Source organism: Chiloscyllium plagiosum, unplaced genomic scaffold, assembly GCF_037043375.1.
Source record: "Chiloscyllium plagiosum isolate Xiang-an unplaced genomic scaffold, Cpla_swu_hap1 HiC_scaffold_3, whole genome shotgun sequence".
In the NCBI taxonomy this organism is placed as follows: domain Eukaryota; kingdom Metazoa; phylum Chordata; class Chondrichthyes; order Orectolobiformes; family Hemiscylliidae; genus Chiloscyllium; species Chiloscyllium plagiosum.
The window spans coordinates 17528156-17542423 of NW_028270141.1; the positions used below are offsets into that span (position 1 = coordinate 17528156).

Genomic DNA, 14268 nt, shown 5'->3' on the forward strand with positions numbered 1-14268 from the left:
ATTGGGCCCCTCAGAGATTCTCACATCTCCTGGCAAGCTAAGCACAAGCGCTGGCAAAGAACTTTAGGGTTCAGTAGTCAAATGTTAAAGGTGCTGAAGATGGCTTAAGCCATTGAGTGGGTACTTTGACTGAGATGTTGTAAGCTGTCTGCTACTCACCGGAAATCCACACAGACTTTAAACTGACCTTTTCTATTTCAGCACAAATGTAAGTAGCATTTCCTGTGGCAGTGTTAGAACTGTGCAACAGACATGTTTCGGGATGTTTAAACATGCCGTCTCTGTTCTTCTGCACGTGCGAGGGTAAAGTGAATGGGGAGGACACGGCGCAGAAACAGAAATTGTGTTCAAAGAGAGACAGAAAGAGGGAACTGGGAATAGGAAAGGGAATGGGGATGGGAAGAGGAGTGGGAGGAGATGGGAACAGATTTATGGACAGGTTTCTGAATTCACTCATGACGTTTTGTACATTTGGGTGATCAGGCCTTTTAGTCAGGGTTGAAGAATATGAATACACGTGGAATTTGTTGGCAGTCTTGTCAAGATTGTAATGATTGTTACTTGATAAGACAGAATCAGGTAACAGCAAGTCATCTGAGTTTTCAACAAGATCATATGGTCTGAACTATGATGCTGGAAATCATGATGTGATAATACAGAATAATAGAACAACATTACACTAAAATTATTTTACAACTAAATCTGCTTCACCACATGTTAGAAATGAGCATATTAACAACCAGAGAAATGCTGAGATTCACCTAATTTCCTCTCATTTTGAGTTTGATGTTTGTATTATACACAAAAAAAGGCTTGTGATGCTGTGTAGCAGAATACTTTCTCCAAAAAAGAGAAAAGTAAAATAATTTTGTTTTCTTTAAAAGACACTTTGTGCACAATCATCACGGGGCTTTCACTTTACTCTGAGAGTTCTGAAGTGTTGGTAAGTAATGGAATCCCACATCCCATCAGTATTAAATGGTCAGAGGGAGGTATGGCAGAAGGTAGCTGAATGGAAAAGCAAGGACTTTATGAGACTGCAGAGGAGCATGAAGAGAAAGATGGGAGAAGGATAAAGGAGAAACATGAGAGACAGAATTGGGATATGGGGAGGAGCAATGAGGGTCTGACAATGAGGTGTGTAAAAGAAAACTTGGCACTTGAGAAACTGATGACAGGGATATGTGGGCAGGAAAGCTTTATCAGAATCCCTAGCTTGGAAGCAGGCCATTCAGCCCATTGAGTTCACACTGACCTTCTGAAGAGCATCCTACCCACCTACCCTCTAATCCTCCATTTCCCATGGCTAATACACCCTAGTCTGCACATCTTTAGAGTGTGGAAGGAAACTGGAGGGAAACCACGCAGACACTGGGAGAATGCGCAAATTCCACACAGACAGCTACCCAAAGGTGGAATCGAACCTAGGTCCCTGGTGCTGTGAGACAGCAGTGCTAACCACTGAGCCACTGTATAACCCCACTTTAAGGATATGAATCTGCTGCAATAAGCAGGGATCACATTTCACAGGACTCGCTCTCAGTGGCAAAGTGCCCTACCTCTGGCTTAATCGAGGTTATGATTAGTGTTGGCTCACTTAGGAGGTTTTCACTCCAATGATTAGGAATCAAATTTTCTTTAATTCCACATAATAATAATAGCTCTTGGGCATATGTGTCAGGTTCCACTGAACATTTGTGTGTTAGTTGTTTTATAAACAAGAGACAATGAAGTTGAACAATCTGGGAGAGACTATGAGAAGCCAACACTGTGGTCAGACTGCAATCCCTATTCCATTCCAGTACATCGTTAGTTGGAGTCTCCCTCCTCCTGAATATTTAACTCCATACTCTACTGTTTGTGAACTAATTAAAAGTTGGGGAGGATGGAAAGCTGAGCACTACATTCCAGCCAATCTGTGATGATCACTGGAATTTGAAAAATCACAGCTATTCATAGAATTCCTCCAGTGTGGAAACAGGCCTAACAATCCTACACCGACCTTCCAAAGAGCAACCCACCCTTCCTATTCCCCTAGCCCATTACTCTACATTTACCCTTGACTAATGCACCTAACCTACACATCACTGAACACTGTGGGCAATTTAACATGGCCAATTCACCTAACCTACACAGACAATCACCTGAGGCTGGAATCCAACCCAGGTCCCTGGTGCTGTGAGGCAGCAGTGCTACCCACTGAGCCAGTGTGCCACCATTGGTGAACAGGGTTTTCTTGTTTTATTAGTCAAGATTACATTTGAAGTTCAGTATATTTAGATTTAGATATTACGCTTTGCTCAACAAAATTTTACTTTTTAAAAAAAAAGAAAGGGGACTCTTGACCCAGATGAGGAATCCGTGTTAAGGCCTACAACATTGCTATACTGCCACCTGGAGCCTTTACACTGGAACTGCATACCTGCTTTCAGGACCAGGATCAGGACACGGTAATTGAAGCTTTGCAATTCACTGCATGGCAAGATCGAAACACATGCAAAACACAGAACACCCTCACCTGATAGTACAGCATCATCTACAGGCATAACTAGGAATGCAGATAAGTGTCTTATTTTGAATGGGCTTCCCTCTTGGCAAAGCTACATATTGGAGCATTCAATATGTTAGAAAAACATATGATTAGGTTTTGCTTTTGAGAGTGGTGTTGAGGTAACCTTTTGAATTCAGGGTTTCTACTCTCAAATTGTGTCCTAACTATCAGTGAACGTCACTAGATTTTGAAAGCAATGGTTGTTTTCTTTTCTGTCTACTGGCGTGCTTTTGTTATTTAATGCTACAACTACCTGGGTGTTGAGGCATTAGGCTCCACCAAAGATGCTATTACCATACTGCACAAGGAAATTACCACAAATGTTGGAAATCAGAAACAAGAACAGCAAATGCTAGAGGTAATGCAGATCTGGCAGCATCTGTAGGAAGACAAAAACAAAATTGATGTGTCTGATCAGTGAACCTGTCAATACTGATGAAAGGTCTTCAGATTGAAATGTTATATCTGTTTTCCTTCCTCCACAGCTGCTGCTTGACCTTCTGAGTAATTCCAGCATTTTCTGTTTTTATTCTGGTATTACTGTTTGTTGTCAAGTTAGTCACATGAATGCAAATTGCTCTTACATGCATCTAAAACATCTTTCGCTTTGTTTAGAATGCTTTTGAAGAAGCATCACTGGACTCAAAATGTTACATTTGCTTTCTCTCCACCAATGCTGCCAGACCTGATGAGTCTCTCAAGCAATTTCTACTTCTGTTTCACAGTTCTAGCATCCACAGTATTTTTTGTTTTATTACAATCTTTTAAAATGTCTTGTCGACTCTTAGAGAACAAAAATGTATTCAATATTTTCTGGGGATAAGGATTTAAATTCTATGGATATTCAGCTTGAGGGGGGTTATCAAAAACTTTCAAGCAGTCTTCTTCATAGGTTAGTTGACTTTGCAATCATCAAAATGCTCACCTTTTTAAGAAAAAAAATAGTTTAGTCACTTACTGTAGTTTTGAAAATGTAAACAAAATTGCTTTTGTATCATGATGCAAAATGTCAATGTTTATTCTGATGACATTGTTAGGTCAAATTTAAACGGATTCAATTACCTGCATTCACCTTTTGGAATTTTTTGTCACAATGTTGACTTGGATTCACAGTGTGAATTCTGCGTGAATGCTGTTGTGTGCTCACATACCAGGAGAAAGTGAGGACTGCAGATGCTGGAGATCAGAGCTTAAAAATGTGTTGCTGGAAAAGCACAGTAGGTCAGGCAGCATCAAAGGAACAGGAGAATCGACGTTTTGGGCATAAGCCCTTCTTCAGGTCGTGTTGCTATGGTCTGGCGGAAGAATGTAGGAACCCTCCAACCACAAGGGATGAATACAGATTTCTCCAGCTTTCTCATTTCTCCTTCCCCCACCTTTTCTCAGTCCCAACCCTCAGACTCAGCACCACCTTCTTGACCTGCAATCTTCTTCCCGACCTCTCCGCCCCCACCCCTTCTCTGGCCTATCACTCTCACCTTAACCTCCTTCCACCTATCGTATTCCCAACGCCCTCCCCCAAGTCCCTCCTCCCTACCTTTTATCTTAGCCTGCTTGGCACACCCTCCTCATTCCTGAAGAAGGGCTTATGCCCGAAACGTCGATTCTCCTGCTCCTTTGATGCTGCCTGACCTGCTGCTCACATACCATCCTGTTAAGTTAAGCTATTGAATAAAAAATGTTCTTGCAGCCACCTATTTACAATTGAGATACAGGTTCATGAGATCTTTACCTATTCAGTTAATTCAAACAAAAGTTATAGATGGAAACAGGTCCATCTATTTGTTAACCTGAAAAGCGAGGCAGTAAGACATTCAGACTAGGGCAGGACCAGCTTGGATTGCTGAACTGCGCTGTTGGTTGAACACATCTATAGTGGTCTTATTTGATTGGCCAAATTATCTGGTTGAGGGTGATATGAAATTAGAAAAACTTGAAATAAAACATCACACTTAGAACCAATCGCAGTAAACAGCTGATGACTCACAAAAGGAGGAGCAGGGAAAAAGCAAAGAAATTGGATAAAATTCTATATCTAATATCAAAGTAAGATGTGATATTATTAAAAGTCAAGGGCTCATAGGTAAATCAAAATATTAAATCAGTGCCTCCTTTAATATCAGCTAATAATCCAATGCCGGCATTAAATTTGTACCTAAGTGTACCATGTTTAGAGACATCTAACTGGAGTGACATCAAACCAAACATGAACTACTATGGCAGTAAAAAGTCCATTGAGCGTTTGAGTTATGATCACATTTTCCATAAAGATTTGACAGGTACAATATTTTTTAAGAATCAAAGATATAAGTGGTTAAAATGGAGTTAAAGAGCATGAATAGATAAGGTGTTTGACATTGGAGATATACGCTGGAGATTTCCACACTCAAGTACAATGTCACTTCAAAGACGAGAACCTATAAAGTGAAGCTTACCACTTTGTCAGGAATAGTAACCATAATGAGAGGATGGAAGAAAACATAAGCTTAGATTTTGAGTTGAGTTGGAACTTGGCTGCTGAATGTGAGAAAGGGAGGGTTCTGAGACAGAGGGCAAACCACGCCTCCCTCAGAGGCCTGAGAATCATTCAATGCCAGACCCTTTTTCCACAATTTCATTTGTCTTCAACTCATAGCCAGCTAGAAGTACTAACTAGCGGGTGGAACAGATCGGGATTTGAATCATTTGGAGGAGACAAGTAAGGATCCAAGAAATGGTCCCGAGCTCTCAATAAAATATTTGGAAGGATGAGATTGGAATGGCAACAAAGTCAGTGAGAGGGAGGAAAGCCTGGAGCAAGGAAAGCCAAAGATGGAGCTCGAAGGAAGACTCCTTCCCAGCGAGTTTTGAGAAGATTTGTAACTCAGGTTGAGATTCAGGATGTAGGTTTGCTCGCTGAGCTGGAAGGTTCATTTCCAGATGTTTTGTCACCCCGTACTAGGTAACATCTTCAGTGGCTCTCTAAGTAAAGCAATGCTGATAATTCCTGCTTTCTATTTATATGTTTGAGTTTCTTTGGGTTGATGATGTCATTTCCTGTGGTGATGTCATTTCCTGTTCTTTTTCTCAGGGGGTGATAGATGGGGTCTAACTTGATGTGTTTGTTGATAGAGTTCCGGTTGGAATGCCATGCTTCTAGGAATTCTTGTGCGTGTCTCTGTTTTGGCTTGTCCTAGGCTGGATGTGTTGTCCCAGTCGAAGTGGTGTCCTTCCTCATCTGTATGTGAGGATATTAGTGAGAGAGGGTCATGTTGTTTTGCGGCTCGTTGATGTTCATGCATCCTGGTGGCTAGTTTTCTGCCTGTTTGTCCAATGTAGTGTTTGTTACAGTCCTTGCACGGTATTTTGTAAGTGACATTAGTTTTGCTTGTTATCTGTATAGGGTCTTTTAAGTTAATTAGCTGCTGTTTTAGTGTATTGGTGGGTTTCTGGGCTACCACAATGCCAAGGGGTCTGAGTAGTCTGGCAGCCATTTCTGAGATGTCTTTGATGTAAGGGTGAGTGGCTAAGGTTTCTGGACGTGTTTTGTCTGCTTGTTTGAGTTTGTTGCTGAGAAATCGGCGGACTGTGTTCACTGGGTACCCATTTCTTTTGAGTGCACAGTATAGGTGATTTTCCTCTGCTCTGCATAGTTCCTCTATGCTGCAGTGTGTTGGCTCGTTGAAATAATGTTCTGATGCATCTTCATTTGTGGATGTTACATCCATGTGCAGAAGCAATCATCCTGATATCCACAAACCCACCACACACTAAAACAGGAACTAATTAACTTAAAAGACTCTAGTTTTGCTTGTTGTCTGTATATGTCATTTACAAAATACCGTGCAAGGACTGTAACAAACACCACATTGGACAAACAGGCAGAAAACTAGCCACCAGGATACATGAACATCAACTAGCCACAAAATGACATGACCCTCTCTCATTAGTGTTCTTACATACAGATGAGGAAGGGCACCACTTCGACTGGGCCAACACATCCATCCTAGGATAAGGCAAACAGAGACACACATGAGAATTCCTAGAAGCATGGCATTCCAACCAGAACTCTATTAACAAACACATCAAGTTAGACCCCATCTACCACCCCCGATAAAAAGAACAGGAAATGATTCCACCACAGGAAATGGCATCACTAACCCAAAGAAACCCAAACATATAAATAGAAAGCAGGAATCATCAGCAATGCTTCACCTGGAGGCCCACTGAAAATGTTACGTAGTAGGGTAATGAAACGTCTAGAAATGAACCTTCCAGCTCAGCGATGAAACCAACATCAAGACGACTCCTTCCATTTCTAGTCCAGATCTGCTTGCCACAAGGCTCAGTCTAGTTAAAACTTATCACGCTGTTTCATATTCACAAAGCTCCCACCAACTACATTGGATGCCTTAGCCGCTTCCAAAAACTGCGGTTAAAATGGCAGTGATCAGGAACACAGAGAGACTACTATGCAGCTATTTTAATACCTTGTCTGACCTCTTCTCATCAGGTTACAGGGTTAGAATTTGTCCCCATATTTTATGCAATAGATTACATTGAGCATTACATGACAATCCTACCATTCGGTCACAATTAGTTTTACACTCCTCAATATTCCAATAATTACTAACTTTGAAATAAAATGAGATCAAAAGACATTCAATTCTATGACATGATACAAGTCCTTCCAATATTGAGGTGAATTCTGATATTTAAATCTTGCATTAAAAGCTCAAACATTTCATGTGTGTATAAGTTGCCCTTCAATTGGTGAATTGCTGAGAATAATTATGTAACATCTTCTTACATGGCAATTTCAACCTTTACCCTGAAAAATAGATCTCAGTCATTTGGTTTTTTTTTTCCAAAGAGGATGGAAAAGTTTTCCCAACAGGTTATTACAATACAAAATATGACTGTCAGCTTTTAATATGATCCTTGACTTTTCTATTTAAGGCTTCCCAAATTTTGGCAATATTGACACTTCAGTATAAAAATGTTACAGTCTCCAATGTGAAAGGAAATCAAAACAAGATTTAGAATGTTTTTCATGTTAGTTCAATTAGACTAGAACATGTTCATTAGTTTAGATTTTGGAGCCAGATTATCTGAAACCTTTTGGGCTGAACTAGGATCTTGGAAAATTAATAAAAGACAAACAGGAACAAGTGAATGTAATGCTTCTAACTATGCAAACCCTTCTCTGCATCCCCTACCCATCCCATATCCAGGAAACAATTTGTAGAGACAGTAAAAGCATGATTCTATACTCCATCTTCCAAGGCTAAGTCTCTGACCCTCCATATCTTCAATTTATGGTCTTAAAGGATGCAGTGGATTAACTAGATATGTCAGTGTGTGTATCAACTTCTGATAAGTTTATTTAAACTCGATCCTCACTCCAAAAGAAAGGCTTTGATCTTGGCAACAGCAAAGGTATTTCAGCCGTCGAAGTATTTAAAAGCCCATTGCTTTTCACCAGATCAGCAGTTTCATAATGCCCGATTATGAATCGATCCATTACCTGCAAGGGGCTACATAAGCGTTCAGTCTCTCATCATACGTCTCACAGTTAAAGGTTCTAAAGTGCAGATTTGCCACCAACTTCCACAGTGTCTAGTGAGGAGGGTACTCTTCCTGATTTCTTTCAAAACAGCAGAGTGGTGATTCAAACCAGAATGTTTCAAATTGGATCAAATACAACATCATTGATTCTAAACTACACAAAACATTAAAGCTTACATTTCTGTCTAGTATTCAGGTAAGTAAAGACACTTCAAAAATTCCATTTTAAAATATATGTTACGGCAGTGCATAAAATTGAGGAACGTTTACAGGAAATTGTTCTTGATGTATATCAGTCTTTACATTTGATTAATTTGGTACCATTCAGTTTTTCTTTTGTACAACACTGTTTTAAACATGTTAATATGTTCATGGCTTAAAGTAAATTCTGCGTTACTTATGGAGTGCTCGGTTTTGCAGTCAGTGTGTTAAACGTTCGTGTCTCAGACATGTCGCCCAGTCAGAAAAAAGAGTGGCTTGTCTTCTTGGGAGTTAGCTGTCTGGAATTCATCTCGCAGTCGGAACTGCCACTCATCTTCCAGCTCTAATCTTACAACAGTCTGACGAAGAGAGCTACGATCTTGACAAATTACACAGAGTGTGGCACCTAGACAAATAAGTTTATGAAGTCAGTGTAAGCAATCAATTTTTAAAAATAAATGTTGGTTTAAAAATGCCCACCCCAGCAGTCATTAAGGCATATATCAAGATTGAGAGTCATTTGCAACACTAAAGCTGTACACTTTATGCAAGGAATGCAGAGATGTGGACCAGGGGCAGGCAGAAGGGTTTAGTTTAACTTGGTGTCATGTTCCGCACAACACTGTGGGCTGAAGGGACCGTCCCTGTGCTGTACAGTTCTACCTTCTAATCAGATGTTATATTTAGATCAGGAATAAGTGACCTTCTGAAACTGCACTTCAATCATATCCTGCAATGACTGGCTAAGCTTCATCCTTTAATCCATGATTTTTTTTGCCCGAGTACGTCTGTCAATTGATTCCTGTATGCTAATGTTCAAATATAGTTTTGATTCTCAGCTGTAGTCTGTATGTGTGGCTTGCCCATTTCTGCTCCATGCAATGTCTCCGGATCTTCAGACAGGGAGCCTGCAGCTAGATTACTAAAAAGACAGAGATTTCCAAAACTTGGGGCAAAGGCAGTGGGGTTCCACTATTCACCGGCGAGATTGTGGTGATGGCTGCTAATTTGGAGTGTCAGTCAGAACATGGAAGGGGAACACAATTATTGAGGGATGTTGACAGGCAGAAATGGGCTCCCTCTCACTGACAACCTGTAAAGGCATCTATCTATACCAACAGATAGTGCACATTTATCTATCGGGTTGTTCGAGAACCATGAAACTGTTAGCTATAGTCATAAAGGGAGTAATGTGCACACACATACACATAGACACACACACACATGTACACAGACGCATGCGCACACACACATATAGAGTTTGAAATGCTTAAAATGTTAATCTCTACTCATGATTTATGGTTAAAAATCCCACCATTATTTCTGAAAGCCCATTTTAAAATAAATAATGACAAGGGAAAAAAAACTGTAACTTTTCAAAGCAGAACAGCAGATTAAAACAAAAACTGAATAAAACATATCCTTACCTTTGAGAAAGTGAAATTTTTTCAAAATATTCGCTGTGACAAATGAGTCACAGAGATACAGCAGGAGCCCGCTGAAAGTAAGGCCAGAGGTGTTTATATTTAAAGAATGAGGACGTGAACTCACAAAGCAAACTGTAATCTGGAATATTAATAAAAATGAGTTTGTAAATGTCACAACATCATAATACTTTGAAACACAAAAAGTTAAATAACATATTTCAGACAGAAACAAGTACTTTGAACACTGCTGATACCTGCTGCTGCCTCTCAATAAAATGAAGGGTGATGTTAGGTATGACAATGCTGCAAGAGCGCAGAGCAACCGCACCTAAAGAGGTGAGCCTGGGATGTACTTGATAGTAATATTTAATAGTAATACTTAATAATACTCATTTAAATCAGAGGCTACACAGCTCCAGCGGCTTTCTTCCAGGACCAATGTTGATCAGTCAAAATGGGAGAGGTGATCAGGAGTAGTGCAAATAATCCGGAAAGGCACTCCTGCTCCTCCTGTCTCCACATTCTTTTTAAACTTAAATCTTGTTGGTGTCAGCTTCCAGCAGTTCCTTGAAATACCTCTGTTTGGGCTGCATATAAACTTGGTTTGAGATGATAAATTGTATCTCTGATCTTACTGCAAGGAGTGCTTTCCTTTGCACTGTTACAGTAATCAAAGAGTTTTAAACATTTCTTGTTCTTCTAGCGGTAGTTGTCTATAAAATCCTTTAAAATACAGTAGTTAAAAAGAAATCGACCTGATGTGACTTCCGCACAAGATTGCAGAATTGGACAGTAGCAGGATGCACAAAAAAACCACCACCAAAATTGTCTATCCTGCATATAAAACAAGTGCTGACAGTGGTATCTAATTTTATAGCAAGACCTTGATGAGATCTCTGGTGCTGTCCTACCCACTCTCACACTATATTAGTCTCACATCAGTCTGTTCAGTGCAGCGAGTGAAGGCCTTACCCTGATGGTACATTGCTTGACAAGAGGCTGGCTCCCCCTGGCTCTCACAAGGCACATTACCTCTTGCAGCTCAGAATTAGGAAGGAAGACAAGCTGATTCTACGACCATATTCTTCACACAGGCCATTCTGTTATAATGTATGTTTTGTCAACGCGAATTTGCTGTAACATGACTGATGACTACGAGATGCTGTTTCTAAAGCATGAACTTTTAAAAAGTGTGTTGGCTGTAAAACAATTACAGCGCCAACATCTTAAACGCTGTTTCTAAAGCGCGATTTTCTATAAAGTGGGGGTGCACATGAATGCAACCATCGCATTATATAAGAACTGACTGTACTTAAAAATAGGCTCTTCCCTAGCTGCTATGATGTGGCCATTTTGCATCAATGTGAGGCATTTTCTTGATTCATACATTTGGGACTCATTCATGCCTTCCTATAAACAACAGCAGCAAATGGCTCATGCTCTTCCCTCAGTAATTGTCAGTGTGATTGCAAGGAGCCATCTTCATCAACTCTTTCCCATTCTGCTCATTCCACCCATCACTGCCCCTTCGAATATTGTGGGAGATTTCGTGAAATAAAGGTTGGTTGGAATAGGATAATAATATGAGTGGTTAGGATTATAAGGACGGACCTGGCCTTGTCACCATGGTTCAAACCATGGGAGTACAGAGGCTTCAAGAAATGGCAAGGCTGCAGCTGTGGACCTCAGTCTGGGCAGGAGAGTTTATATCGTTTGAGGTTCATGGAGGCAAGGAGGATAATTATGGGAGTGGGTGAAAGTAGAATTGAGATGTACACCAAAGCCACCTGATTCTAAGTTTTGTTTTATGGACACTACAGGCACCACTCCCTCCACATTTCCCTCAAGAATATCTGTTCAATCCCAATCAAGGGTCTTGATAACAAAAATCTGATTGTGAATGATTGCATTGACATCCTGGCTTTGACTGAAACTAGGTTTGTAGATGGTACTTGCTGAAGTCTCTCCACCTTGCTGTAGTTTTCAGGATGTTCACAACAGATCTTAACCTCAGGCTCACTTGGTCTCTCCCACCAACCCCCAGCTGCCTTCTCCTACTTTGCTCCATCTTTAAAACCCTCTCTGATTTATACTACCCGAGTGTTTCCTAATGAAAATATCCTTCTCCCATTCTTCCTTCAAAATCAAAATTCAGAATCAGGTGGCTTTGGTGTACATCTCAATTCTACTTTCACCCATAACTATCCTCCTTGCCTCCATGAACCTCACTCAATATAAACTCTCCTACCCATACTTAGGTCCACAGCTGCAGCTTTGCCATCTCTTTTAGCCTCACCATATTATTATGCTATTCCAACCAACCTTTATTTTGTAAACTCTTCACAAAATCTCTCGCAGCATTCTTTTGTACATTTAACTGCAGCCCATCACCGATACCTCAGCAGCTGACAAATTTCGTAGTCATTCCTTTGTTGCCCTTATCCTGGCAAAGCTTTTGCTGTCTCTCTTCTCAGGTGTTCACCTTGACATGGCCCCCATTTTCACTCCCTCAAGTCAAATTGCAGCATATCTGGTTCAGGCATTCATCTAGACTTCACTGGACTGGAGTTTATCTCCTCCACCTACTACTCCAAGATCACCATGGAGAGCAAAGCTAACTTCTGGCTTAATTTCTGCATTGCTAACCATCTCGGTAAGCACTTCCCACTCCAGCTCTTTTGCCATCCCCACCCCTCACTTCAAGCAATGAATAGCAGGAACTCCAGCTTTTTATCAGTAAGACTGAGAACACTCTTTCAATGGTCTCAGTTGCTTTCTCCTTTCCCTTTTGCAATCATGCCAAACATTACCCCCTTTGCTACCCTGAACCCACATCTTCTCCCAGTTTCTCCTCATAACCTTGCAGAGTTCACGTTGACAATGAGACTCTCTCTTGAACTGCTGGAGAGCACTGCCGGGCCCCACCATAAAGACCATGCACCTCCCCTGAATTGAACATTCAAATCATACTAAATAACAGTGTGGAGATTTATAATATTAGCACCATACCTCTTGACCTAGGTTGAGATAACAGTCTACTGAGAGCACTGGATGACTGTAGTTCCTTACAGATAATGGGAAAAGATGGTTACTTGTGTGCTGCAGATACTTTTCAAGCAGTAATTGGGCTGGTGCAGCTAAAAATGTGTGTTTGCTGTCTGGAGCACAGATATACTGAGATGGGGAAATGGACATTGGTGCATCAGGAACCTGGAACAAATACAAATCAATTCAATGTTGTCAATCAAAGGACAATATACTTATGGACTTTCCCTTCACAATATACATGAAAACGAACAGAGCGATTAAAAATTATTTTCTTTGAATGCGATACCAAGGTATGGAATCGCATGTCATATTGATCACAAGTTATGGTTTTCCAGTGAATAATGAAAACATGCAAATGAAAATAAAACTATCAGCAGCGCTCTACGCTTCAGTCCAATTCTGACCGAAAGCTCTGAACTGAAGTAATTTAGGGAAGATATCACCTCCTTTTCAGAACTACAAAGAACTGGAGAAAATCTAAGGGGTCCACTTCAGTTTTGCTGTGTAGAGCCAGAGTTGATTCTCTTTGTTCACTGAACTCACTTGGAATGCAAAAAGCTGACCTCATACAATAATATAAGGTCATTTTTGGATGTGACCTTTGTTCCTTTGTATAGTGAATGTCTTCTGGGATTGGAAAGAGGGTGAACAGTGGGGGGATGAGTATCAGGCAACAGCAGTTTTAAGAGGTTTCTGATCATTATAATTTATTTGATTTTTGAAGTGTAGCAAATTCATGCTGAACAGTTGAGAAACCTGTGGAGGGCACTGATTGTGTCAAATGGCTGGCGAAAGAAGGTGGTCATTTTTGGAGCCAAAGGTCACCCTCCAATAATGAGCAGTCCCAAAACTTCTAGACAGAAGTGAAAACACCAACTGCTGAAGATCATAGCAGGTCAGGCAGCATCCATGGAGAGAGAGCAAGCTAACGTTTTGAGGCTTGATGTCTCTTCATTAGAACTGAGGTGAAGTGTGGAGGGGATGGCATTGATGCTGTTGTTGGGGGTGTGGTGGAGTGTAAAATGTTGGGGGAAAAAGAATATTGGTAATTCAGATTAAGTGATCGAGATGTGATCACATTCCGATCACTCAATCTGAACTATCAACCAACATTCCAATCATTTAATCTGAATCATCAACATCCTTTCTCCCACAGCTCTAGACTCCACCCTCCATCCCGTCAAACCATTGCAGAAATGCTGTCCCCTCCACACTTCACATCAGCTCTGATGAAGAGTCATCTAGACTCGAAATGTTAGCTTGTTCTTTCTCCATGGATGCTGCCTCACTTGCTGTGATGTCCCAGCATTTGTTGCTTTCAGTACAGATTCTAGCATCTGCAGTAATATTCGCTTCTCAGGTGGAAGTAGCTTAAATAATGATCGTCTTCTCTCCTGCACATCAAACCTGGGAACAATGAAGCAAGGGAAAAGAGGTGAAAGAAGGCAAGTGAGTGTGCTTATCTTCTGCATTATTCTGGACTAATGCCTTGCA

The 14268-nt window shown here is 40.7% G+C and overlaps 1 protein-coding gene across 4 annotated transcripts in view; it reads right to left on the minus strand.

Annotated features, from left to right (window-relative positions):
- Positions 1 to 6757: 6757 nt before the first annotated feature.
- The window catches only part of greb1 (growth regulating estrogen receptor binding 1), a 324923-nt gene continuing 317412 nt past the window's right edge, over positions 6758 to 14268 (minus strand). For 2 of the 4 annotated variants that reach the window (XM_043677653.2, XM_087977663.1), the window contains 3 exons: positions 12736 to 12936; positions 9727 to 9865; positions 6758 to 8705 (listed from right to left, as the gene is read on the minus strand). In XM_043677653.2, the coding sequence (XP_043533588.2) occupies positions 8542 to 8705; positions 9727 to 9865; positions 12736 to 12936 (504 nt within the window). In that variant the 3' untranslated portion in view covers positions 6758 to 8541. Of the gene's footprint in view, positions 8706 to 9726; positions 9866 to 12735; positions 12937 to 14045; positions 14182 to 14268 lie in introns of those variants that run through there. The other 2 variants (XM_087977669.1, XM_087977673.1) reach the window with 2 other exon arrangements.